Raw genomic sequence first — 26,048 nt, forward strand, 5'->3', positions numbered from 1 at the left:
AATTCTTGGGTATCTTTGAGGAAACGTTTCGCCACACAGTGACTTCATCAGTCTATACAAAGGAGAATGGTGAAGAAGAGGAGGAGTTTGAGGTAATCAGTCCCTTTCCCATGATAAGTATATGCTTTTCTAGATTGGTGGACTGACCACATCAACTCATGGGTAAGGGACTGATTACCTCGAGCTCCTCCTGTTCTTCACCATTTTCCTTTGTATGGACTGATGAAGCCACTGTGTGGTGGCGAAACGTTTCCTCAATAAAGATACCCAAGAGTTGCACATGTGTCTAATTTATCAGTCATTAGGTTAAATTAATTTGCGCTTGTTACAATAAGGTTAGGTAAGTTTTCTAAGGTTCTTTTGGTACAAAATTATTAATTTTTAAATTAACATAAATGAAAAATACATATTTTTTAACGTATAAAATAAATTTTTAGAAAAGACTTAACTTGAAATGAGTATATATATATATATATATATATATATATATATATATATATATATATATATATATATATATATATATGTCGTGCCGAATATGTAAAACTGGTCAGTTAGCAAGAACTCATTTAAAATTAAGTCCTTTCTAAAATTTTCTCTTATACGTTTAAAGATATATTTTTTTCATTAATGTTAATGTAAAAATTTTTAATTTTGCACCAAAAGAATCTTAGAAAACTTACCTAACCTTATTATAACAAGAGCAATTTATATTAACCTAACCCGACTAAATATATTTTAGATTTGTTTACAATAATTTAATACTAAACAAACACAGTGAAATATATTTTTTTCGTTAGGTTCAGAATGATTTTGGCGAAATTATTGCATACACAAATTTTCACTTGTCCTATATGGCAAGATGAGCGTTGCTATTTAAGCCAAGATCGCAAGTTCTGCCTATTCGGCACGACATATATATATATATATATATATATATATATATATATATATATATATATATATATATATATATATATATATATATATATATATGTATTTATATATATATAGGAGTGAATGGAGACAAATGGTTTTTAATACTTGACGTGCTGTTGGAGTGTGAGCAAAGTAACATTTATGAAGGGATTCAGGGAAACCGGCAGGCCGGACTTGAGTCCTGGAGATGGGAAGTACAGTGCCTGCACTCTGAAGGAGGGGTGTTAATGTTGCAGTTTAAAAACTGTAGTGTAAAGCACCCTTCTGGCAAGACAGTGATGGAGTGAATGATGGTGAAAGTTTTTCTTTTTCGGGCCACCCTGCCTTGGTGGGAATCGGCCAGTGTTATAATAAAAAAAAAAGAATAATAAAATGTATATATGTATATATATATATATATATATGTATATATGTATATATATATATATATATATATATATATATATATATATATATATATATATACACACACACACACACACACACGTAAGGAGATAAATTTATTATTTTTAGGTAAATAAATAACTGAAAATTATGTAGACACAGACGTGTTTTTTCTCCTCCTTGTGAGCACACATTTCAAACTTCGCCTCAACCAATATTTTCCAGTAATGTTGCATCAAAATGTGCGTCCAACCCCGTGATCCAGGGTAATGTTGGTGAGTTCCTTTCAAGATTCATCAGCCAGTAAGTTCGACCTGTGTTATTTGTGAAAGTTTGCCATCAATGACTTCATTAGGAGTGTAGGAGTGTCAGGGATATAAGAAGGCTGGGAATGAAGGCAGAAACGTCAGACTGTGTCTGTTGGCATTCCGCTCACTGCTTCGGCATTACTACCCATTTTTCCATACTAACCAAGGTGAGTTATCCCTTTAATACTCCCTCTTTCTGATCACCTTAACTCCTCCTCTTTTATTCTGTTTCACTTTAAGTGCCCCTTTCTCTTTAGCTCCGCTCAAGGGGATTTTATTTACTAAATATAGGTTACTGAAAGCAATGAAGAGTTTTTACGGGGATAGTGAGGCTCAGGTTAGAGTATGTAAGAGAGAGGGAGATTATTTCCCAGTAAAAGTAGACCTTAGACAAAGATGTGTGATGTCACCATGGTTGTTCAATATATTTATAGATGGGGTTGTAAGAGAAGTGAATGCTCGGGGTCTTGGCAAGAGGTGTGGAGTTAAAAGATAAAGAATCAAAAACAAAGTGGGAGTTGTCACAGCTGCTCTTTGCTGATGACACTGTGCTTTTGGGAGATTCTGAAGAGAAGTTGCAGAGGTTGGTGGATGAACTTGGTAGGGTATGTAAAAGAAGAAAATTAAAAGTGAATGTAGGAAAGAGTAAGGTTATGAGGATAACAAAAAGATTAGGTGACGAAATATTGGATATCAGATTGGAGGGAGAGAGTATGGAGGAGGTGAATGTATTCAGATATTTGGGAGTGGACGTGTCAGCAGATGGGTCTATGAAGGATGAGGTGAATCACAGAATTGATGAGGGGTAAAGGGTGAGTGGTGCACTTAGGAGTCTGTGCTGACAAAGAACTTTGTCCGTGGAAGCAAAAGGGGGAATGTATGAGAATATAGTTGTACCAACACTCTTATATGGGTGTGAAGCATGGGTGATGAATGTTGCAACGAGGAGAAGGCTGGAGGCAGTGGAGACGTCATGTCTGAGGGCAATGTGTGGTGTGAATATAATGCAGAGAATTCGTAGTTCGGAAATTAGGAGAAGGTGCGGGATTACCAAAACTTTTGTCCAGAGGGCTGAGGAAGGGTTGTTGAGGTGGTTCGGACATGTAGAGAGAATGGAACAAAACAGAATAACTTCGAGAGTGTATAAATCTAAAGTGGAGGGAAGGCGGGGTAGGGGTCGGCCTAGGATGGGTTGGAGGGAGGGGGTAAAGGAGGTTTTGTGTGCGAGGGGTTTGGACTTCCAGCAGGCATGCGTGAGCGTGTTTGATAGGAGTGAATGGAGACATTTGGTTTTTAATACTTGACGTGCTGTTGGAGTGTGAGCAAAGTAACATTTATGAAGGGGTTCAGGGAAACCGGCAGGCCGGACTTGAGTCCTGGAGATGGGAAGTACAGTGCCTGCACTCTGAAGGAGGGGTGTTAATGTTGCAGTTTAAAAACTGTAGTGTAAAGCACCCTTCTGGCAAGACAGTGATGGAGTGAATGATGGTGAAAGTTTTTCTTTTTCGGGCCACCCTACCTTGGTGGCCACCCTGCCTTGGTGGCCACCCTGCCTTGGTGGCCACCCTGCCTTGGTGGCCACCCTGCCTTGGTGGCCACCCTGCCTTGGTGGCCACCCTGCCTTGGTGGGCCACCCTGCCTTGGTGGCCACCCTGCCTTGGTGGCCACCCTGCCTTGGTGGCCACCCTGCCTTGGTGGCCACCCTGCCTTGGTGGCCACCCTGCCTGGGTGGCCACCCTGCCTTGGTGGCCACCCTACCTTGGTGGCCACCCTGCCTTGGTGGCCACCCTGCCTTGGTGGCCACCCTGCCTTGGTGGCCACCCTGCCTTGGTGGCCACCCTGCCTTGGTGGCCACCCTGCCTTGGTGGCCACCCTGCCTTGGTGGCCACCCTGCCTTGGTGGCCACCCTGCCTTGGTGGCCACCCTGCCTTGGTGGCCACCCTGCCTTGGTGGCCACCCTGCCTTGGTGGCCACCCTGCCTTGGTGGCCACCCTGCCTTGGTGGCCACCCTGCCTTGGTGGCCACCCTGCCTTGGTGGCCACCCTGCCTTGGTGGCCACCCTTCCTTGGTGGCCACCCTGCCTTGGTGGCCACCCTGCCTTGGTGGCCACCCTGCCTTGGTGGCCACCCTGCCTTGGTGGCCACCCTGCCTTGGTGGGAGACGGCCGATGTGTTAATAAAATATAATAAAATATAGGATAACCCAAGTTTTTTTGTTTAACATTGACCGTTTCCCACCGAGGAAGGGTGACCCGATAAAGAAGAAACATGTTACCCATCACTCACTCCACCACTGTTTTGCCAGAGGTGAGCTGACATCATAGCTCAGATACACCTCTAAACTGCAGTATCCCCACCTCTCCTTCAGAGTGCAGGTACTGTACTTCCCACCTCCAGGACTCAAGTCCTGGTTTCTCTGAGCATCTTCATAAATGTTACCTTGCTCACACTCCAACAGCACAAGTCATAAAAACCATTTGCCTTCACTCCAAACACGTTCACACACGGTTGCTTGCTTGAAGTTAAAGCCCCTCACACACAAAACCTCCTTTACCCCCTCTCTCCAACCTTTCCTAGGACGACCCCTACTCCGCCTTCCTTCCACCACAGATTTATACATACTTCTAGTCATTCTATTTTGCCCCATCCTCTCTGAATGTCCACACCACCATACCAACCTCTCCTTAGCCCTCTGGATAATACATTTAGTAATCCCGTTCCTCCATCTAATCTCCCAACAACGGATTCTCTGCATAATATTCACACCACACATTGCCCTCAGACACGATATCTCCACTGCCTCCGGCCTCCTCGTCGCTGCAACATTCAAAACTCATGCTTCACACCCATACTGTTAAGAGTGTTGGTACCACTATACTCTCATACATGTATAAATAATAATATTTCTACAAGTACATGTACAAGGTATACAGGCCTAGCTGACATCAATGACATACTACTATATAGAATGACGCTTGTTATGCAGAGCATTTCGGGCAAATTGGGTCAATTTTGTCCCCTAGGATGCGACCCACACCAGTCGGCTAACATCCAGGTACCTATTTTGCTGCTGGGTGAACAGGGACGGTAGGTGTCTTAAGGAAACAAGTCTTAATGTTTCCACCCGTACCGGGGATTGAACCCCACACCTCAGTGTGGGAGCTGAGTGCGCTAGCGATCCAGCTATGGAACACTTAAGAGGCACTAAGTTCCCTCGTCTTCTAATAACATGTTCATTTTTCCACTATAATCTACCTTGTCTATAATTACTATCACATTTAATTAAAGATCCTGGACTTCACTTTCCGAAATAAACAAAGTAAATGTGATAGTAATTATGTGACAAGATAGATTATAGTGGAAAACTGAACATGATATTAGAACAACTACTACTACTACTACTACTACTACTACTACTACTACTACTACTACTACTACCCTGCACCTCTCCTTCCGACAGTATTTAAGTCTCCGCACTGTCGCTTGATCTTCAGATAGTTCCTGACTATGGAACTGAACTTCTCCAGGCCGAGGGACTGACAACCTCAAATTCTACGACTTTAAGGGTGATGGACTGATTACATCGCCTTCACATCTCTACTGTTCCTGCCTACTTTCTGTATTCGACTGAAGAAGCCTACTGTGTAGGCGAAACGTTTCGGAATAAAGTTGTCTAACTGTTGCATATGTGTCTTACCTAACAACATGATATTAGAAGACGAGGGAACTTAGTGCCTCATAAAGTTCCTTGTCTCTACAGATGCCTCTGTGCACCACCCATCTCTTCCCCCTCATCAGTTCTGTGGTTCACCTCATCTTTCATAGACCCGTCCGCTAACAAGGTCACTCACATAATATCTGAACACTCACCTCCTCCATACTCCCTCCAGTCTTATATCCAGTCTTATATCCAGTCTTATATCCAGTCTTATATCCAGTCTTATATCCAGTCTTATATCCAGTCTTATATCCAGTCTTATATCCAGTCTTATATCCAGTCTTATATCCGGTTTTATATCCAGTCTTATATCCGGTTTTATATCCAGTCTTATATCCGGTTTTATATCCAGTCTTATATCCAGTCTTATATCCAGTCTTATATCCAGTCTTATATCCGGTTTTATATCCAGTCTTATATCCAGTCTTATATCCAGTCTTATATCCAGTCTTATATCCAGTCTTATATCCGGTTTTATATCCAGTCTTATATCCGGTTTTATATCCAGTCTTATATCCAGTCTTATATCCAGTCTTATATCCAGTCTTATATCCAGTCTTATATCCAGTCTTATATCCAGTCTTATATCCAGTCTTATATCCAGTCTTATATCCAGTTTTATATCCAGTTTTATATCCAGTCTTATATCCAGTCTTATATCCAGTCTTATATCCAGTTTTATATCCAGTCTTATTTCCAGTCTTATATCCAGTCTTATATCCAGTCTTATATCCAGTTTTATATCCAGTCTTATTTCCAGTCTTATATCCAGTCTTATATCCAGTCTTATATCCAGTTTTATATCCAGTCTTATATCCAGTCTTATATCCAGTCTTATATCCAGTTTTATATCCAGTTTTATATCCAGTCTTATATCCAGTCTTATATCCAGTCTTATATCCAGTTTTATATCCAGTTTTATATCCAGTCTTATATCCAGTCTTATATCCAGTCTTATATCCAGTTTTATATCCAGTCTTATTTCCAGTCCTTCGTTACCAAGACACTGTGGTTTGAGAGAGACAGTGACGTGAGTGAGACTTTGTTACATAAGCTGAGACTTTGTTACACAAGCTGAGACTTTGTTACACAAGCTGAGACTTTGTTACACAAGCTGAGACTTTGTTACACAAGCTGAGACTTTGTTACACAAGCTGAGACTTTGTTACACAAGCTGAGACTTTGTTACACATAGTGGAGCTTTATAACACACAGTGGAGCTTTATAACACACAGTGGAGCTTTATAACACACAGTGGAGCTTTATAACACACAGTGGAGCTTTATAACACACAGTGGAGCTTTATAACACACAGTGGAGCTTTATAACACACAGTGGAGCTTTATAACACACAGTGAAGCTTTATAACACACAGTGGAGCTTTATAACACACAGTGGAGCTTTATAACACACAGCGGAGCTTTATAACGCACAGTGAAGCTTTATAACACACAGCGGAGCTTTATAACACACAGTGGAGCTTTATAACACACAGTGGAGCTTTATAACACACAGTGGAGCTCTATATCACACAGTGGAGCTTTATAATACACAGTGGAGCTTTATAACACACAGTGGAGCTTTATAACACACAGTGGAGCTTTATAACACACAGTGGAGCTTTATAACACACAGTGGAGCTTTATAACACACAGTGGAGCTTTATAACACACAGTGGAGTTTTATAACACACAGTGGAGCTTTATAACACACAGTGGAGCTTTATAACACACAGTGGAGCTTTATAACACACAGTGGAGCTTTATAACACACAGTGGAGTTTTATAACACACAGTGGAGCTTTATAACACACAGTGGAGCTTTATAACACACAGTGGAGCTTTATAACACACAGTGGAGCTTTATAACACACAGTGGAGCTCTATATCACACAGTGGAGCTTTATAACACACAGTGGAGCTTTATAACACACAGTGGAGCTTTATAACACACAGTGGAGCTTTATAACACACAGTGGAGCTTTATAACACACAGTGGAGTTTTATAACACACAGTGGAGCTTTATAACACACAGCGGAGCTTTATAACACACAGTGGGTGATACGTTGCTTAGTGGATCTTTTTTCAGCTTAGAATGTTACGTGTAGTATTACGTGTGGTGATATGTGTTGTGTTACGTTTGGTGTTACAGGGAGACGGGATGCTACGAGTGTGTGTTATGGTGTGTGTGACGGTGGTGGTGACGCTGGGGGCGGAGTCATCGTCGTCACCCCAGGCACGGTCATCCTTCTCTCTGGACCCCATCATGCTCTTCTCACAGGTATGTTGCTCTCTCTCTCTCTCTCTCTCTCTCTCTCTCTCTCTCTCTCTCTCTCTCTCTCTCTCTCTCTCTCTCTCTCTCTCTCTCTCTCTCTCTCTCTCTCTCGTACAGCATCAATAATTACATATATTTAAGTTGCTTTACAACCCGTAACTACCAGCAGAAATATGTGCAGTAAGTCCTCACTTAACGTCGCCGATAAGTTCTCGGAAACTGCGAATTTAAGCGAAACGACGTATAACGAAACCAGTTTTACCATAGGCTAATTGATATAAAGAAAATTTCTAGTTTTGTCTCTAATGTCACATTTTTTTTTGTGGCCACAGACATTAATGGTGCACAGTGCACCTTTAGGGGTGCACAGTGCACGTTTAGTACTCACTGCAACAGGGTTAAATCATGGAATAAATGTTTTGCAAAGTGAAAATTGTAAGGAGCTCCTCCTACCGTCACGCAATTCAACAACAAACAATAACAAATATGGCTGACTGGCTGAGCGTTGTCGTACCTCATCGTTTGTCATGCATTTGTATGATTATCGTATACTGTACGAATTTTTGTTTTACGGTAATTTGTATTCGTTGTAATCGATTATTTTTCTCATCAACGTTATAACGAAACGACGTTATTCGAGGACCTGCTGTATGTGAAGTATGCAAGTCAGCCACTGGCTGACACTAGCTTATGTAGATTTATAACTTAGGAAATAAATTGTCAGTGTTCAGAGTGTATAAAACTGCCATTTTTCAGTTGTTCCCGTAAGATGTGTCCTGTTTACATCAGGAAAACTAACATGTTAATCATGAGACGAGTTATGCTGCTAGGAGACAACATATGCTGCTAGGAGACAACATATGCTGCTAGGAGACAACATATGCTGCTAGAAGACAGCATATGCGACTAGAAGATAACATATGCTGCTAGAAGACAGCATATGTTGCTAGGAGACAACATATGCTGCTAGAAGACAGCATATGTTGCTAGGAGACAACATATGCTGCTAGAAGACAACATATGCTGCTAGGAGACAACATATGCTGCTAGAAGACAGCATATGCTGCTAGGAGACAACATATGCTGCTAGAAGACAACATATGCTGCTAGGAGACAACATATGCTGCTAGAAGACAGCATATGCTGCTAGGAGACAACATATGCTGCTAGGAGACAATATATGCTGCTAGAAGACAGCATATGCTGCTAGGAGACAACATATGCTGCTAGGAGACAACATATGCTGCTAGGAGACAGCATATGCTGCTAGGAGACAACATATGCTGCTAGCAGACAACATTTGCTGCTAGGAGACAACATATGCTGCTAGAAGACAACATATGCTGCTAGGAGACAACATATGCTGCTAGGAGACAACATATGCTGCTAGGAGACAACATATACTGCTAGAAGACAGCATATGCTGCTAGGAGACAGCATATGCTGCTAGGAGACAACATATGCTGCTAGGAGACAGCATATGCTGCTAGGAGACAGCATATGCTGCTAGGAGACAACATATGCTGCTAGAAGACAGCATATGCGACTAGGAGACAACATATGCTGCTAGGAGACAGCATATGCTGCTAGGAGACAGCATATGCTGCTAGAAGACAGCATATGCTGCTAGGAGACAACATATGCTGCTAGGAGACAGCATATGCTGCTAGGAGACTACATATGCTGCTAGGAGACTACATATACTGCTAGGAGACTACATATGCTGCTAGGAGACTACATATACTGCTAGGAGACTACATATGCTGCTAGGAGACTACATATACTGCTAGGAGACTACATATGCTGCTAGGAGACTACATATACTGCTAGGAGACTACATATACTGCTAGGAGACTACATATGCTGCTAGGAGACTACATATACTGCTAGGAGACTACATATGCTGCTAGGAGACTACATATACTGCTAGGAGACTACATATGCTGCTAGGAGACTACATATACTGCTAGGAGACTACATATACTGCTAGGAGACTACATATACTGCTAGGAGACTACATATACTGCTAGGAGACTACATATACTGCTAGGAGACTACATATACTGCTAGGAGACTACATATACTGCTAGGAGACTACATATACTGCTAGGAGACTACATATACTGCTAGGAGACTACATATACTGCTAGGAGACTACATATACTGCTAGGAGACTACGTATACTGCTAGGAGACTACATATACTGCTAGGAGACTACATATACTGCTAGGAGACTACATATACTGCTAGGAGACTACATATACTGCTAGGAGACTACATATACTGCTAGGAGACTACATATACTGCTAGGAGACTACATATACTGCTAGGAGACTACATATTCTGCTAGGAGACTACATATACTGCTAGGAGACTACATATACTGCTAGGAGACTACATATACTGCTAGGAGACTACATATACTGCTAGGAGACTACATATACTGCTAGGAGACTACATATACTGCTAGGAGACTACATATACTGCTAGGAGACTACATATGCTGCTAGGAGACTACATATGCTGCTAGGAGACTACATATACTGCTAGGAGACTACATATACTGCTAGGAGACTACATATACTGCTAGGAGACTACATATACTGCTAGGAGACTACATATACTGCTAGGAGACTACATATACTGCTAGGAGACTACATATACTGCTAGGAGACTACATATACTGCTAGGAGACTACATATACTGCTAGGAGACTACATATGCTGCTAGGAGACTACATATGCTGCTAGGAGACTACATATACTGCTAGGAGACTACATATACTGCTAGGAGACTACATATACTGCTAGGAGACTACATATACTGCTAGGAGACTACATATACTGCTAGGAGACTACATATGCTGCTAGGAGACTACATATACTGCTAGGAGACTACATATACTGCTAGGAGACTACATATACTGCTAGGAGACTACATATGCTGCTAGGAGACTACATATACTGCTAGGAGACTACATATACTGCTAGGAGACTACATATACTGCTAGGAGACTACATATACTGCTAGGAGACTACATATACTGCTAGGAGACAACATATGCTGCTAGGAGACTACATATACTGCTAGGAGACTACATATACTGCTGGGAGACTACATATACTGCTAGGAGACTACATATACTGCTAGGAGACAACATATGCTGCTAGGAGACTACATATACTGCTAGGAGACTACATATACTGCTAGGAGACTACATATACTGCTAGGAGACTACACACATCACAGTATTTTGAAAGTGATCAGTAATTTTTAAGTTCTGATTAATATTTACGTTTTTTTTTTTTGGTGTAGGTCGAACGTTAAAAAATATTATATCTTTGTGCTGCCACAACACAGGGAAGGAACGTGAAGCGTAAGTAGCATGTCCTCTGTGCTTCCTTAACGTTCAAGGTTCCGTGGTGTTCCTTTGTGGTTGAGGAGCCTCAGTGCCTGTGACTGCTGTAGTTAGATGTAATACCTCTCTTGTTCAGTTATAGTATGACGTAAGTCTTGGTGTGAATCATTCAAGTTACAACATGACGTAAGTCTTGGTGTGAATCGTTCAAGTTACAACATGACGTAAGTCTTGGTGTGAATCATTGAAGTTACAACATGACGTAAGTCTTGGTGTGAATCGTTCAAGTTACAACATGACGTAAGTCTTGGTGTGAATCATTGAAGTTACAACATGACGTAAGTCTTGGTGTGAATCGTTCAAGTTACAACATGACGTAAGTCTTGGTGTGAATCATTCAAGTTACAACATGACGTAAGTCTTGGTGTGAATCATTGAAGTTACAACATGATGTAAGTCTTGGTGTGAATCATTGAAGTTACAACATGACGTAAGTCTTGGTGTGAATCGTTCAAGTTACAACATGACGTAAGTCTTGGTGTGAATCATTGAAGTTACAACATGACGTAAGTCTTGGTGTGAATCATTGAAGTTACAACATGACGTAAGTCTTGGTGTGAATCATTGAAGTTACAACATGACGTAAGTCTTGGTGTGAATCATTAAAGTTACAACATGACGTAAGTCTTGGTGTGAATCATTGAAGTTACAACATGACGTAAGTCTTGGTGTGAATCATTGAAGTTACAACATGACGTAAGTCTTGGTGTGAATCATTGAAGTTACAACATGACGTAAGTCTTGGTGTGAATCGTTCAAGTTACAACATGACGTAAGTCTTGGTATGAATCATTGAAGTTACAACATGACGTAAGTACACCATTTAACAGTACATTACATAATAGTACACCACTACACAGTAGTACATCACTATACAGTAGTACATTACACAGCAGCACACTACACAGTAGTACACCATTACACAGTAGTACAATATTACACAGTAGTACAACATTACAAAATAGTACACCACTACACAGTAGTACAACATTAGATAATAGTACACCACTACAGGGTCAGGTAGGTGATCTTGGTTGCCAATATGACGTTTTTCAGAGCATAGTTCTAGCTGCCCAGACAACTTTTGTTCCGAGTAGGGAAATTAGATCTAACAAAAATGATCCCAAATGGATGAACAATAGATTAAAACATCTCATTGGTCAAAAGAGAGGCATATATAGGCGTATCAAAAGAGGGAATGGGCAGTTAAGAAATCAATATATTCAATTAAAGAGAGAAATAAAGAAAGGAATAAGAAAAGCAAAAAGGGATTATGAGGCTAAGCTCGCAAGGGATTCAAAGACTAACCCAAAAGGGTTCTTTCAGGTATACAGAAGTAAGATTAGGGACAAGATTGGCTCACTTAAGAGAAACTCTGGTCAGATCACTGACAGTGATAAGGATATGTGTGAAATTCTCAATACCTACTTCCTCTCAATTTTCACCCAGGAAAAATACTAGCGATATTCCTGAAATAGTAGATTATGTAGAACAGGACGATAATAAACTATGCACGATTGCGGTAACTAGTGACATGGTCCTCAGACAAATAGAGAAACTAAAACCTAACAAATCCCCAGGTCCTGATGAACTGTTTGCAAGGGTGTTAAAGGAATGTAAAGAGGAACTTAGCATACCTTTGGCTAATCTTTTTAACATACACTACAAACTAGCATAGTGCCTGATAAGTGGAAAATGACGAATGTAATACCTATTTACAAGGCAGGTGACAGGTCCTTGGCTTCGAACTATAGACCAAAAGGCTTACCTCCATAGTGGGAAAATTTATGGAATCAATAATTGCCGAAGCAATTCGTAGCCATCTTGATAGGCACAGATTAATTAATGAATCTCAACACGGTTTTACAAAGGGGGGTTCCTGTCTTATGAATTTACTAACTTTTTTCACTAAGGTGTTTGAGGAGGTAGATCATGGTAATAAATATGATATTGTGTATATGGACTTCAGTAAGGCTTTCGATAAAGTTCCACACCAGAGGCTATTGAGGAAACTTAAGGCACGCGGAATAGGAGAAATTTTTTCCTGGGTAGAGGTATGGCTGACAAATAGACAGCAGAGAGTTTGCATAAATGGGGAGAAATCAGAATGGGGGCACGTCACAAGCGGTGTTCCTCAGGGGTCAGTGTCGGACCCGTTGTTGTTCACAATTTACATAAACGACATAGATGAGGGAATAAATAGCGACATAAGCAAATTTGCTGATGACACCAAAATAGGCCGTCCAATTCATTCTAATGAGGACACTAGAGCACTCCAGGATGATTTGAATAGACTGATGCAATGGTCGGAGAAGTGGCAGATGCAGTTTAATATAGACAAATGCAAAGTTCTAAATGTTGGACAGGTAAATAACCATGCCACATATAAACTAAATAATGTAGATCTTAATACTACTGACTGCGAAAAAGATTTAGGAGTTCTGGTTAGCAGTAATCTAAAACCAAGACAAGTGTTCGCAATAAAGCTAACAGAATTCTTGGCTTCATATCTAGAAGTATAAATAATAGAAGTCCTCAGGTTGTTCTTCAACTCTATATCCTTGGTTAGGCCTCATTTAGACTATGCTGCTCAGTTCTGGTCACCGTATTACAGAATGGATATAAATAATCTGGAAAACGTACAGAGGAGGATGACAAAGATGATCCCATGTATCAGAAATCTTCCCTATGAGGATAGACTGAGGCCCTGAATCTGCACTCTCTCGAAAGGCGTAGAATTAGGGGGGATATGATCGAGGTGTATAAATGGGATAAAAAAGCACAATACCGTGACTGGAACGATACACAAATAACCCGCACATAAAAGAGAGAAGCTTACGACGACGTTTCGGTCCGACTTGGACCATTTACAAAGTCACAGGAATAAATAAAGGGGATGTAAATAGCGTGCTGAAAATTTCCAGCCAAGACAGGACTCGCAGCAATGGTTTCAAGTTGGAAAAATTCAGATTCAGAAAGGATATAGGAAAGCACTGGTTTGGTAATAGAGTTGTGGATGAGTGGAACAAACTCCCGAGTACAGTTATTCAGGCTAAAACGCTGTGTAGTTTTAAAAATAGGTTAGATAAATACATGAGTGGGTGTGGGTGGGTGTGAGTTGGACCTGACTAGCTTGTGCTGCTGGATCTGGTGCCGTGCTCCTTCCTTGAGTGGATGTGACCGGACTGGGGAGGTCATTGGGCTAATCCGGGAGGGGGTCATTGGTCTAATCCGGGGGGGGGTCATTGGTCTAATCCGGGAGGGGGGTCATTGGTCTAATCCAGGAGGGGGGTCATTGGGCTAATCCGGGAGAGGGGTCATTGGGCTAATCCGGGGGGGGGACATGGACCTCCTCCGCATGGGTCAGTAGACCTGTTGCCGTGTTCCTTCTTCCTTATGTTCTTACACAGTAGTACACTACTACACAGTAGTACATTACACAGTAGCAAACCACTACACAGTAGTACATTACACAGTAGTACACCACTACACAGTAGTACATTACATAATAGTACACCACTACACAGTAGTACACCACTACACAGTAGTACAGCATTACATAATAGTACACCACTACACAGTAGTACACCACTACACAGTAGTACAGCATTACAAAATAGTACACCACTACACAGTAGTACAACATTACATAATAGTACACCACTACACAGTAGTACACCACTACACAGTAGTACATCACTACACAGTAGTACAACATTACATAATAGTACACCACTACACAGTACACCACTACACAGTAGTACACCACTACACAGCAGTACAACATTACATAATAGTACACCACTACACAGTAGTACACCACTACACAGTAGTACACCACTGCACAGTACAACATTACATAATAGTACACCACTACACAGTAGTACACCACTACACAGTAGTACAACATTACATAATAGTACATCACTACACAGTAGTACACCACTACACAGTACAACATTACATAATAGTACACCACTACACAGTAGTACACCACTACACAGTAGTACATCACTACACATTAGTACACCATAACATAACAGTACACCACTACACAGTAGTACACCACTACACAGTAGTACACCACTACACAGTAGTACACCACTACACAGTAGTACATCACTACACAGTAGTACACCACTACACAGTAGTACACCACTACACAGTAGTACACCACTACACAGTAGTACACCACTACACAGTAGTACACCACTACACAGTAGTACACTACTCAGTAGTACACCACTACACAGTAGTACACCACTACACAGTAGTACAACACTACACAGTAGTACACCACTACACAGTAGTACACCACTACACAGTAGTACAACATTACATAATAGTACACCACTACACAGTAGTACACTACACAGTAGTACATCACTACATGGTAGTACACCATAACATAACAGTACACCACTACACAGTAGTACACCACTACACAGTAGTACACCACTACACAGTAGTACACCACTACACAGTAGTACATCACTACACAGTAGTACACCACTACACAGTAGTACACCACTACACAGTAGTACACCACTACACAGTAGTACATTACACAGTTGTACACCACTACACAGTAGTACACCACTACACAGTAGTACATCACTACACAGTAGTACACCACTACACAGTAGTACAACACTACACAGTAGTACACCACTACACAGTAGTACATCACTACACAGTAGTACACCACTACACAGTAGTACATCACTACACAGTAGTACACCACTACACAGTAGTACACCACTACACAGTAGTACATCATTATACAGTAGTGCACCACAACACAGTAGTACACCACTACACAGTAGTACACCACTACACAGTAGTACACCACTACACAGTAGTACATCACTACACAGTAGTACACCACTACACAGTAGTACACCACTACACAGTAGTACACCACTACACAGTAGTACACCACTACACAGTAGTACATCACTACACAGTAGTACACCACTACACAGTAGTACATCACTACACAGTAGTACATTATACAGTAGTACACCACAACACAGTAGTACACCACTACACAGTAGTACACTACACAGTAGTACATCATTATACAGTAGTACACCACAACACAGTAGTACACCACTACACAGTGGTACACCACTACACAGTAGTACATCATTATACAGTAGTACACCACAACACAGTAGTACACCACTACACAGTAGTACACCACTACACAGTAGTACACCACTACACAGTAGTACATCACTACACAGTAGTACACCACTACACAGTAGTACACCACTACACAGTAGTACACCACTACACAGTAGTACACCACTACACAGTAGTACATCACTACACAGTAGTACACCACTACACAGTAGTACATCACTACACAGTAGTACATCATTATACAGTAGTACACCACAACACAGTAGTACACCACTACACAGTAGTACACCACTACACAGTAGTACATCATTATACAGTAGTACACCACAACACAGTAGTACACCACTACACAGTAGTACACCACTACACAGTAGTACATCATTATACAGTAGTACACCACAACACAGTAGTACACCACTACACAGTAGTGCATCATTATACAGTAGTACACCACAACACAGTAGTACACCACTACACAGTAGTACATCATTATACAGTAGTACACCACAACACAGTAGTACACCACTACACAGTAGTACATCATTATACAGTAGTACACAACACAGTAGTACACCATTACACAGTAGTACATCACTACACAGTAGTACATCACTACACAGTAGTACACCACTACACAGTAGTACATCATTATACAGTAGTACACCACAACACAGTAGTACACCACTACACAGTAGTACATCATTATACAGTAGTACACCACAACACAGTAGTACACCACTACACAGTAGTACATCATTATACAGTAGTACACAACACAGTAGTACACCACTACACAGTAGTACATCACTAAACAGTAGTACACCACTACACAGTAGTACATCACTACACAGTAGTACACCACTACACAGTAGTACACCACTACACAGTAGTACACCACTACACAGTAGTACACCACTACACAGTAGTACACCACTACACAGTAGTACATCACTACACAGTAGTACACCACTACACAGTAGTACATCACTACACAGTAGTACATCATTATACAGTAGTACACAACACAGTAGTACACCACTACACAGTAGTACATCACTACACAGTAGTACATCACTACACAGTAGTACACCACTACACAGTAGTACATCATTATACAGTAGTACACCACAACACAGTAGTACACCACTACACAGTAGTACATCATTATACAGTAGTACACCACAACACAGTAGTACACCACTACACAGTAGTACATCATTATACAGTAGTACACAACACAGTAGTACAACACTACACAGTAGTACACCACTACACAGTAGTACACCACTACACAGTAGTACAACATTACATAATAGTACACCACTACACAGTAGTACACTACACAGTAGTACATCACTACACAGTAGTACACCACTACACAGTAGTACACCACTACACAGTAGTACATTACACAGTTGTACACCACTACACAGTAGTACACCACTACACAGTAGTACATCACTACACAGTAGTACACCACTACACAGTAGTACAACACTACACAGTAGTACACCACTACACAGTAGTACATCACTACACAGTAGTACACCACTACACAGTAGTACATCACTACACAGTAGTACACCACTACACAGTAGTACACCACTACACAGTAGTACATCATTATACAGTAGTGCACCACAACACAGTAGTACACCACTACACAGTAGTACACCACTACACAGTAGTACACCACTACACAGTAGTACATCACTACACAGTAGTACACCACTACACAGTAGTACACCACTACACAGTAGTACACCACTACACAGTAGTACACCACTACACAGTAGTACATCACTACACAGTAGTACACCACTACACAGTAGTACATCACTACACAGTAGTACATCATTATACAGTAGTACACCACAACACAGTAGTACACCACTACACAGTAGTACACTACACAGTAGTACATCATTATACAGTAGTGCACCACAACACAGTAGTACACCACTACACAGTGGTACACCACTACACAGTAGTACATCATTATACAGTAGTACACCACAACACAGTAGTACACCACTACACAGTAGTACACCACTACACAGTAGTACACCACTACACAGTAGTACATCACTACACAGTAGTACACCACTACACAGTAGTACACCACTACACAGTAGTACACCACTACACAGTAGTACACCACTACACAGTAGTACATCACTACACAGTAGTACACCACTACACAGTAGTACATCACTACACAGTAGTACATCATTATACAGTAGTACACCACAACACAGTAGTACACCACTACACAGTAGTACACCACTACACAGTAGTACATCATTATACAGTAGTACACCACAACACAGTAGTACACCACTACACAGTAGTACACCACTACACAGTAGTACATCATTATACAGTAGTACACCACAACACAGTAGTACACCACTACACAGTAGTACATCATTATACAGTAGTACACCACAACACAGTAGTACACCACTACACAGTAGTACATCATTATACAGTAGTACACAACACAGTAGTACACCACTACACAGTAGTACATCATTATACAGTAGTACACAACACAGTAGTACACCACTACACAGTAGTACATCACTACACAGTAGTACATCACTACACAGTAGTACACCACTACACAGTAGTACATCATTATACAGTAGTACACCACAACACAGTAGTACACCACTACACAGTAGTACATCATTATACAGTAGTACACCACAACACAGTAGTACACCACTACACAGTAGTACATCATTATACAGTAGTACACAACACAGTAGTACACCACTACACAGTAGTACATCACTACACAGTAGTACACCACTACACAGTAGTACATCACTACACAGTAGTACACCACTACACAGTAGTACACCACTACACAGTAGTACACCACTACACAGTAGTACACCACTACACAGTAGTACACCACTACACAGTAGTACACTACTCAGTAGTACACCACTACACAGTAGTACATCACTACACAGTAGTACAACACTACACAGTAGTACACCACTACACAGTAGTACACCACTACACAGTAGTACAACATTACATAATAGTACACCACTACACAGTAGTACACTACACAGTAGTACATCACTACATGGTAGTACACCATAACATAACAGTACACCACTACACAGTAGTACACCACTACACAGTAGTACACCACTACACAGTAGTACACCACTACACAGTAGTACATCACTACACAGTAGTACACCACTACACAGTAGTACACCACTACACAGTAGTACACCACTACACAGTAGTACATTACACAGTTGTACACCACTACACAGTAGTACACCACTACACAGTAGTACATCACTACACAGTAGTACACCACTACACAGTAGTACAACACTACACAGTAGTACACCACTACACAGTAGTACATCACTACACAGTAGTACACCACTACACAGTAGTACATCACTACACAGTAGTACACCACTACACAGTAGTACACCACTACACAGTAGTACATCATTATACAGTAGTGCACCACAACACAGTAGTACACCACTACACAGTAGTACACCACTACACAGTAGTACACCACTACACAGTAGTACATCACTACACAGTAGTACACCACTACACAGTAGTACACCACTACACAGTAGTACACCACTACACAGTAGTACACCACTACACAGTAGTACATCACTACACAGTAGTACACCACTACACAGTAGTACATCACTACACAGTAGTACATCATTATACAGTAGTACACCACAACACAGTAGTACACCACTACACAGTAGTACACTACACAGTAGTACATCATTATACAGTAGTACACCACAACACAGTAGTACACCACTACACAGTGGTACACCACTACACAGTAGTACATCATTATACAGTAGTACACCACAACACAGTAGTACACCACTACACAGTAGTACACCACTACACAGTAGTACACCACTACACAGTAGTACATCACTACACAGTAGTACACCACTACACAGTAGTACACCACTACACAGTAGTACACCACTACACAGTAGTACACCACTACACAGTAGTACATCACTACACAGTAGTACACCACTACACAGTAGTACATCACTACACAGTAGTACATCATTATACAGTAGTACACCACAACACAGTAGTACACCACTACACAGTAGTACACCACTACACAGTAGTACATCATTATACAGTAGTACACCACAACACAGTAGTACACCACTACACAGTAGTACACCACTACACAGTAGTACATCATTATACAGTAGTACACCACAACACAGTAGTACACCACTACACAGTAGTACATCATTATACAGTAGTACACCACAACACAGTAGTACACCACTACACAGTAGTACATCATTATACAGTAGTACACCACAACACAGTAGTACACCACTACACAGTAGTACATCATTATACAGTAGTACACCACAACACAGTAGTACACCACTACACAGTAGTACATCATTATACAGTAGTACACAACACAGTAGTACACCACTACACAGTAGTACATCACTACACAGTAGTACATCACTACACAGTAGTACACCACTACACAGTAGTACATCATTATACAGTAGTACACCACAACACAGTAGTACACCACTACACAGTAGTACATCATTATACAGTAGTACACCACAACACAGTAGTACACCACTACACAGTAGTACATCATTATACAGTAGTACACAACACAGTAGTACACCACTACACAGTAGTACATCACTACACAGTAGTACACCACTACACAGTAGTACACCACTACACAGTAGTACATCATTATACAGTAGTACACAACACAGTAGTACACCACTACACAGTAGTACATCACTACACAGTAGTACACCACTACACAGTAGTACATCATTATACAGTAGTACACAACACAGTAGTACACCACTACACAGTAGTACATCACTACACAGTAGTACACCACTACACAGTAGTACACCACTACACAGTAGTACACCACTACACAGTAGTACACCACTACACAGTAGTACATTACTACACAGTAGTACACCACTACACAGTAGTACACCACTACACAGTAGTACACCACTACACAGTAGTACATCACTACACAGTAGTACATCACTACACAGTAGTACACCACTACACAGTAGTACATCACTACACAGTAGTACATCACTACACAGTAGTACATCACTACACAGTAGTACACCACTACACAGTAGTACACCACTACACAGTAGTACACCACTACACAGTAGTACATCACTACACAGTAGTACACCACTACACAGTAGTACATCACTACACAGTAGTACACCACTACACAGTAGTACACCACTACACAGTAGTACATCACTATACAGTAGTACACCACTACACAGTACACCACTACACAGTAGTACATCACTATACAGTAGTACATATTTAACTTCAGATTTTACAGAATTTTTTCAGATTTCGATGATTTTAATGATTTTTTCAGATTAAAATAAAATAACCATCCATCTTATCACATATAGAAAACGCGAATTTTCTGGTCAGTGTTTTAAGACACGAGAGGAATCTGGGTCGTTTTTCTCATATATTGGAATTTCGAGTTGCTGGATTGTAGTACAGACTTAACATTGATCCTGGATGTTAATTTCTGAATTATGATGTTAATAGAGGAGGAGGAGGATGTTTTATTGATGTTAATAGAGGAGGAGGATGTTTTATTGATGTTAATAGAGGAGGAAGATAATTGATTTATGGGTTATTTTGGAAAATTATTAAAAACCCGAGTTATTTTGAAACGCGAGACACCACAACTACCACCACTACCACAACTAGCACTACCACCACCACGACAACTACTACTATTACCCCACACCGCCATTATCACTACTACTGCCACAACTACCACCACTACCACAACTAGCACTACCACCACCACGACAACTACTACTACTACCCCACACCGCCATTACCACTACTACTGCCACAACTACCACCACTACCACAACTAGCACTACCACCACCACGACAACTACTACTACTACCCCACACCGCCATTATCACTACTACTGCCACAACTACCACCACTACCACAACTAGCACTACCACCACCACGACAACTACTACTACTACCCCACACCGCCATTATCACTACTACTGCCACAACTACCACCACTACCACAACTAGCACTACCACCACCACAACTACTACTACTACCCCACACCGCCATTACCACTACTACTGCCACAACTACCACCACTACCACAACTAGCACTACCACCACCACGACAACTACTACCCCTCACCGCCATTACCACTACTACTGCCACAACTACCACCACTACCACAACTAGCACTACCACCACCACGACAACTACTACCCCTCACCGCCATTACCACTACTACTGCCACAACTACCACTACCACCACCACGATAACTATCCCTCACCACTATTACCACTACTACTACCACAACTACCACTATCACCACCACTACGACAATTACCCCCTCACCACCATTACCACTACTGCTACCACAACTACCACCACTACCACTACCACCACTACCACTACCACCACTACCACTACCACCACGACAACTACCCCTCACCACCATTACCACTACCACACCACAACTACCACCACTACCACTATCACCACCGCAACTACCCCTCACCACCACTACCACCACCGCAACTACCTCTCACCACCGCTACCACCACCGCAACTACCCCTCACCACCACTACCAACACCGCAACTACCCCTCACCACCACTACCACCACCGCAACTACCCCTCACCACCACTACGACCACCGCAACTACCTCTCACCACCGCTACCACCACCGCAACTACCCCTCACCACCACTACCAACACCGCAACTACCCCTCACCACCACTACCAACACCGCAACTACCCCTCACCACCACTACCACCACCGCAACTACATCTCACTACCGCTACCACCACCGCAACTACCCCTCACCACCACTACCACCACCGCAACTGCCCCTCACCACTACCACCACTGGAACTACCTCTCACCACCACTACCACCACCGCAACTACCTCTCACCACCACTACCACCACCGCAACTACCTCTCACCTCCACTACCACCACCGCTACCACCACCGCAACTACCCCTCATCACCACTACCACCATCGCAACTACCCCTCGCCACCACTACCACCACCGCAACTACCCCTCATCACCACTACCACCACCGCAACTACCCCTCACCACTACTACCACCACCGCAACTACCCCTCATCACCACTACCACCACCGCAACTACCCCTCATCACCACTACCACCACCTCAACTACCCCTCATCACCACTACCACCACCGCAACTACCCCTCACCACCACTACCACCACCGCAACTACTCATCACCACTACCACCACCGCAACTACTCCTCATCACCACTACCACCACCGCAACTACTCCTCATCACCACTACCACCACCGCAAGTACCCCTCACCACCACCACCACCACCGCAACTACCCCTCATCACCACTACCACCACCGCAACTACCCCTCATCACCACTACCACCACCGCAACTACCCCTCATCACCACTACCACCACCGCAACTACCCCTCATCACCACTACCACCACCTCAACTACCCCTCATCACCACTACCACCACCGCAACTACCCCTCACCACCACTACCACCACCGCAACTACTCATCACCACTACCACCACCGCAACTACTCCTCATCACCACTACCACCACCGCAACTACTCCTCATCACCACTACCACCACCGCAAGTACCCCTCACCACCACCACCACCACCGCAACTACCCCTCATCACCACTACCACCACCGCAACTACCCCTCATCACCACTACCACCACCGCAACTACCCCTCATCACCACTACCACCTCCGCAACTACCCCTCACCATCACTACCACCACCGCAACTACCCCTCATCACCAATACCCACCACCGCAACTACCCCTCATCACCTCTACCACCACCGCAACTACCCCTCGTCACTACTACCACCATCGCAACTACCCCTCGCCACCACTACCACCACCGCAACTACCTCTCATCACCACTACCACCACCGCAACTACCCCTCATCACCACTACCATCACCGCAACTACGCCTCATCACCACTACCACCACCGCAACTACCCCTCATCACCACTACCATCACCGCAACTACCCCTCATCACCACTACCACCACCGCAACTACCCCTCATCACCACTACCACCACCGCAACTACCCCTCATCACCACTACCACCACCGCAACTACCCCTCATCACCACTACCACCACCGCAACTACCCCTCATCACCACTACCACCACCGCAACTACCCCTCATCACCACTACCACCACCGCAACTACCCCTCATCACCACTACCACCACCGCAACTACCCCTCATCACCACTACCACCACCGCAACTACCCCTCATCACCACTACCACCACCGCAACTACCCCTCATCACCACTACCACCACCGCAACTACCCCTCATCACCACTACCACCACCGCAACTACCCCTCATCACCACTACCCCCACCGCAACTACCCCTCTCCACCACTACCACCGCAGGCAGCAGCAGCAGCAGCACCACCACCAGCAGCAGCACAGAGATAGCGTGGCAGAGAGAGTGTTCCCCTCGGCTGGTGTTGGTGAGACAGAAACAGGATACTGCTCTGCGTTGTGACGTACTGGCACCCTCTGGCACTCACATTACCTGGTACAAGAACAACCAGCTGCTCCAACGTCAGGTATGTATCAGGTATGGCACTCTGGTAGTTGCCAGGTGTAGCACTGGTAATTGCCAGGTGTGGCACTCTAGTAGCTGCCAGGTGTGGCACTCTGGTAGCTGCCAGGTGTGGCACTCTGGTAGCTGCCAAGTGCGGCACTCCCGTCATATAAAATCACATGGCCTAGCTATACTATCACTGCTCTTCCCTTGTATCAAACCAGTTTACCTCTCATCACCCATCCGTGTATATATATATATATATATATATATATATATATATATATATATATATATATACAATAAGATCACAGTAAACAGGTGATTTTAAAATATGCAAAACAACCACTGTGAAAGAGTAGTGAAATTCCAAGCGCTTTCGTGACTACTGACATTGTCAAGGAACTCAACTATATATATATATGTCGTGCCGAATACGTAAAACTGGTCAGTTAGCAAGATCTCATTTAAAATTAAGTCATTTCTAAAATTTTATCTTATACGTTTAAAGATGTATATTTTTCAGTTTCGTAATAAATAATTTGGTACCAAAAGAACCTTAGGAAACTTACCTAACCTTATTATAATAAGCGCAATTTAATTTACCCTAATCCAACTAAATATATTTTAAATAAGTTCTTAATTTAATAATAAACACAATGAAATATATTTTCTTTCTTTAGGTTCAGAATGATTTTTGCAAAATTATTGCATACACAAATTTTCGCTTGCCTTATTCGGCAAGAAGAGCGTTGCTATTTAAGCCCAAATCGCAAGTTTTGCCTATTCGGCACGACATATATATAGCAAAAATTAATATTTTTTTCTCCCTGGCCAGGGCGCGCCCCTGGAGGTGAGCCACGCCCCCTCCACCCTGGAGGTACTAGAGGAGGAGACCAACATGGTGGAGTACCGTGGAGCTCCACTGGTGTCTCCTGCAGCCGAGGGAGCCTCTGCCAGGCTCCTTTATGTCTCTCTCGTCTACCTAGACTGTGCTGACCAGCATCACGTTGTGAGTAGTCGTCATCCAGTAGTTATGCTGTGGGAGGTAATTACTCCGCAGTTATGCTGTGGGAGGTAATTACTCCGTAGTTATGCTGGGAGGTAATTACTCCGTAGTTATCCTGTGGGAGGTAATTACTC

General features: G+C 42.5%; 1 protein-coding gene across 1 annotated transcript in view; it reads left to right on the plus strand.

Annotated features, from left to right (window-relative positions):
- Window positions 1-1,740: 1,740 nt before the first annotated feature.
- Window positions 1,741-26,048, plus strand: part of LOC128694085 (uncharacterized) — a 30,745-nt gene continuing 6,437 nt past the window's right edge. The window contains exons 1-5 of the mRNA XM_053784069.2: window positions 1,741-1,798; window positions 7,501-7,629; window positions 10,984-10,999; window positions 24,749-24,927; window positions 25,744-25,917. Coding sequence (XP_053640044.1) covers window positions 7,510-7,629; window positions 10,984-10,999; window positions 24,749-24,927; window positions 25,744-25,917 — 489 coding nt within the window. The 5' untranslated portion in view covers window positions 1,741-1,798; window positions 7,501-7,509. The remainder of the gene's footprint in view (window positions 1,799-7,500; window positions 7,630-10,983; window positions 11,000-24,748; window positions 24,928-25,743; window positions 25,918-26,048) is intronic.

Source organism: Cherax quadricarinatus, chromosome 43 (genome assembly GCF_038502225.1).
Source record: "Cherax quadricarinatus isolate ZL_2023a chromosome 43, ASM3850222v1, whole genome shotgun sequence".
Classification (NCBI taxonomy): Eukaryota; Metazoa; Arthropoda; class Malacostraca; order Decapoda; family Parastacidae; genus Cherax; species Cherax quadricarinatus.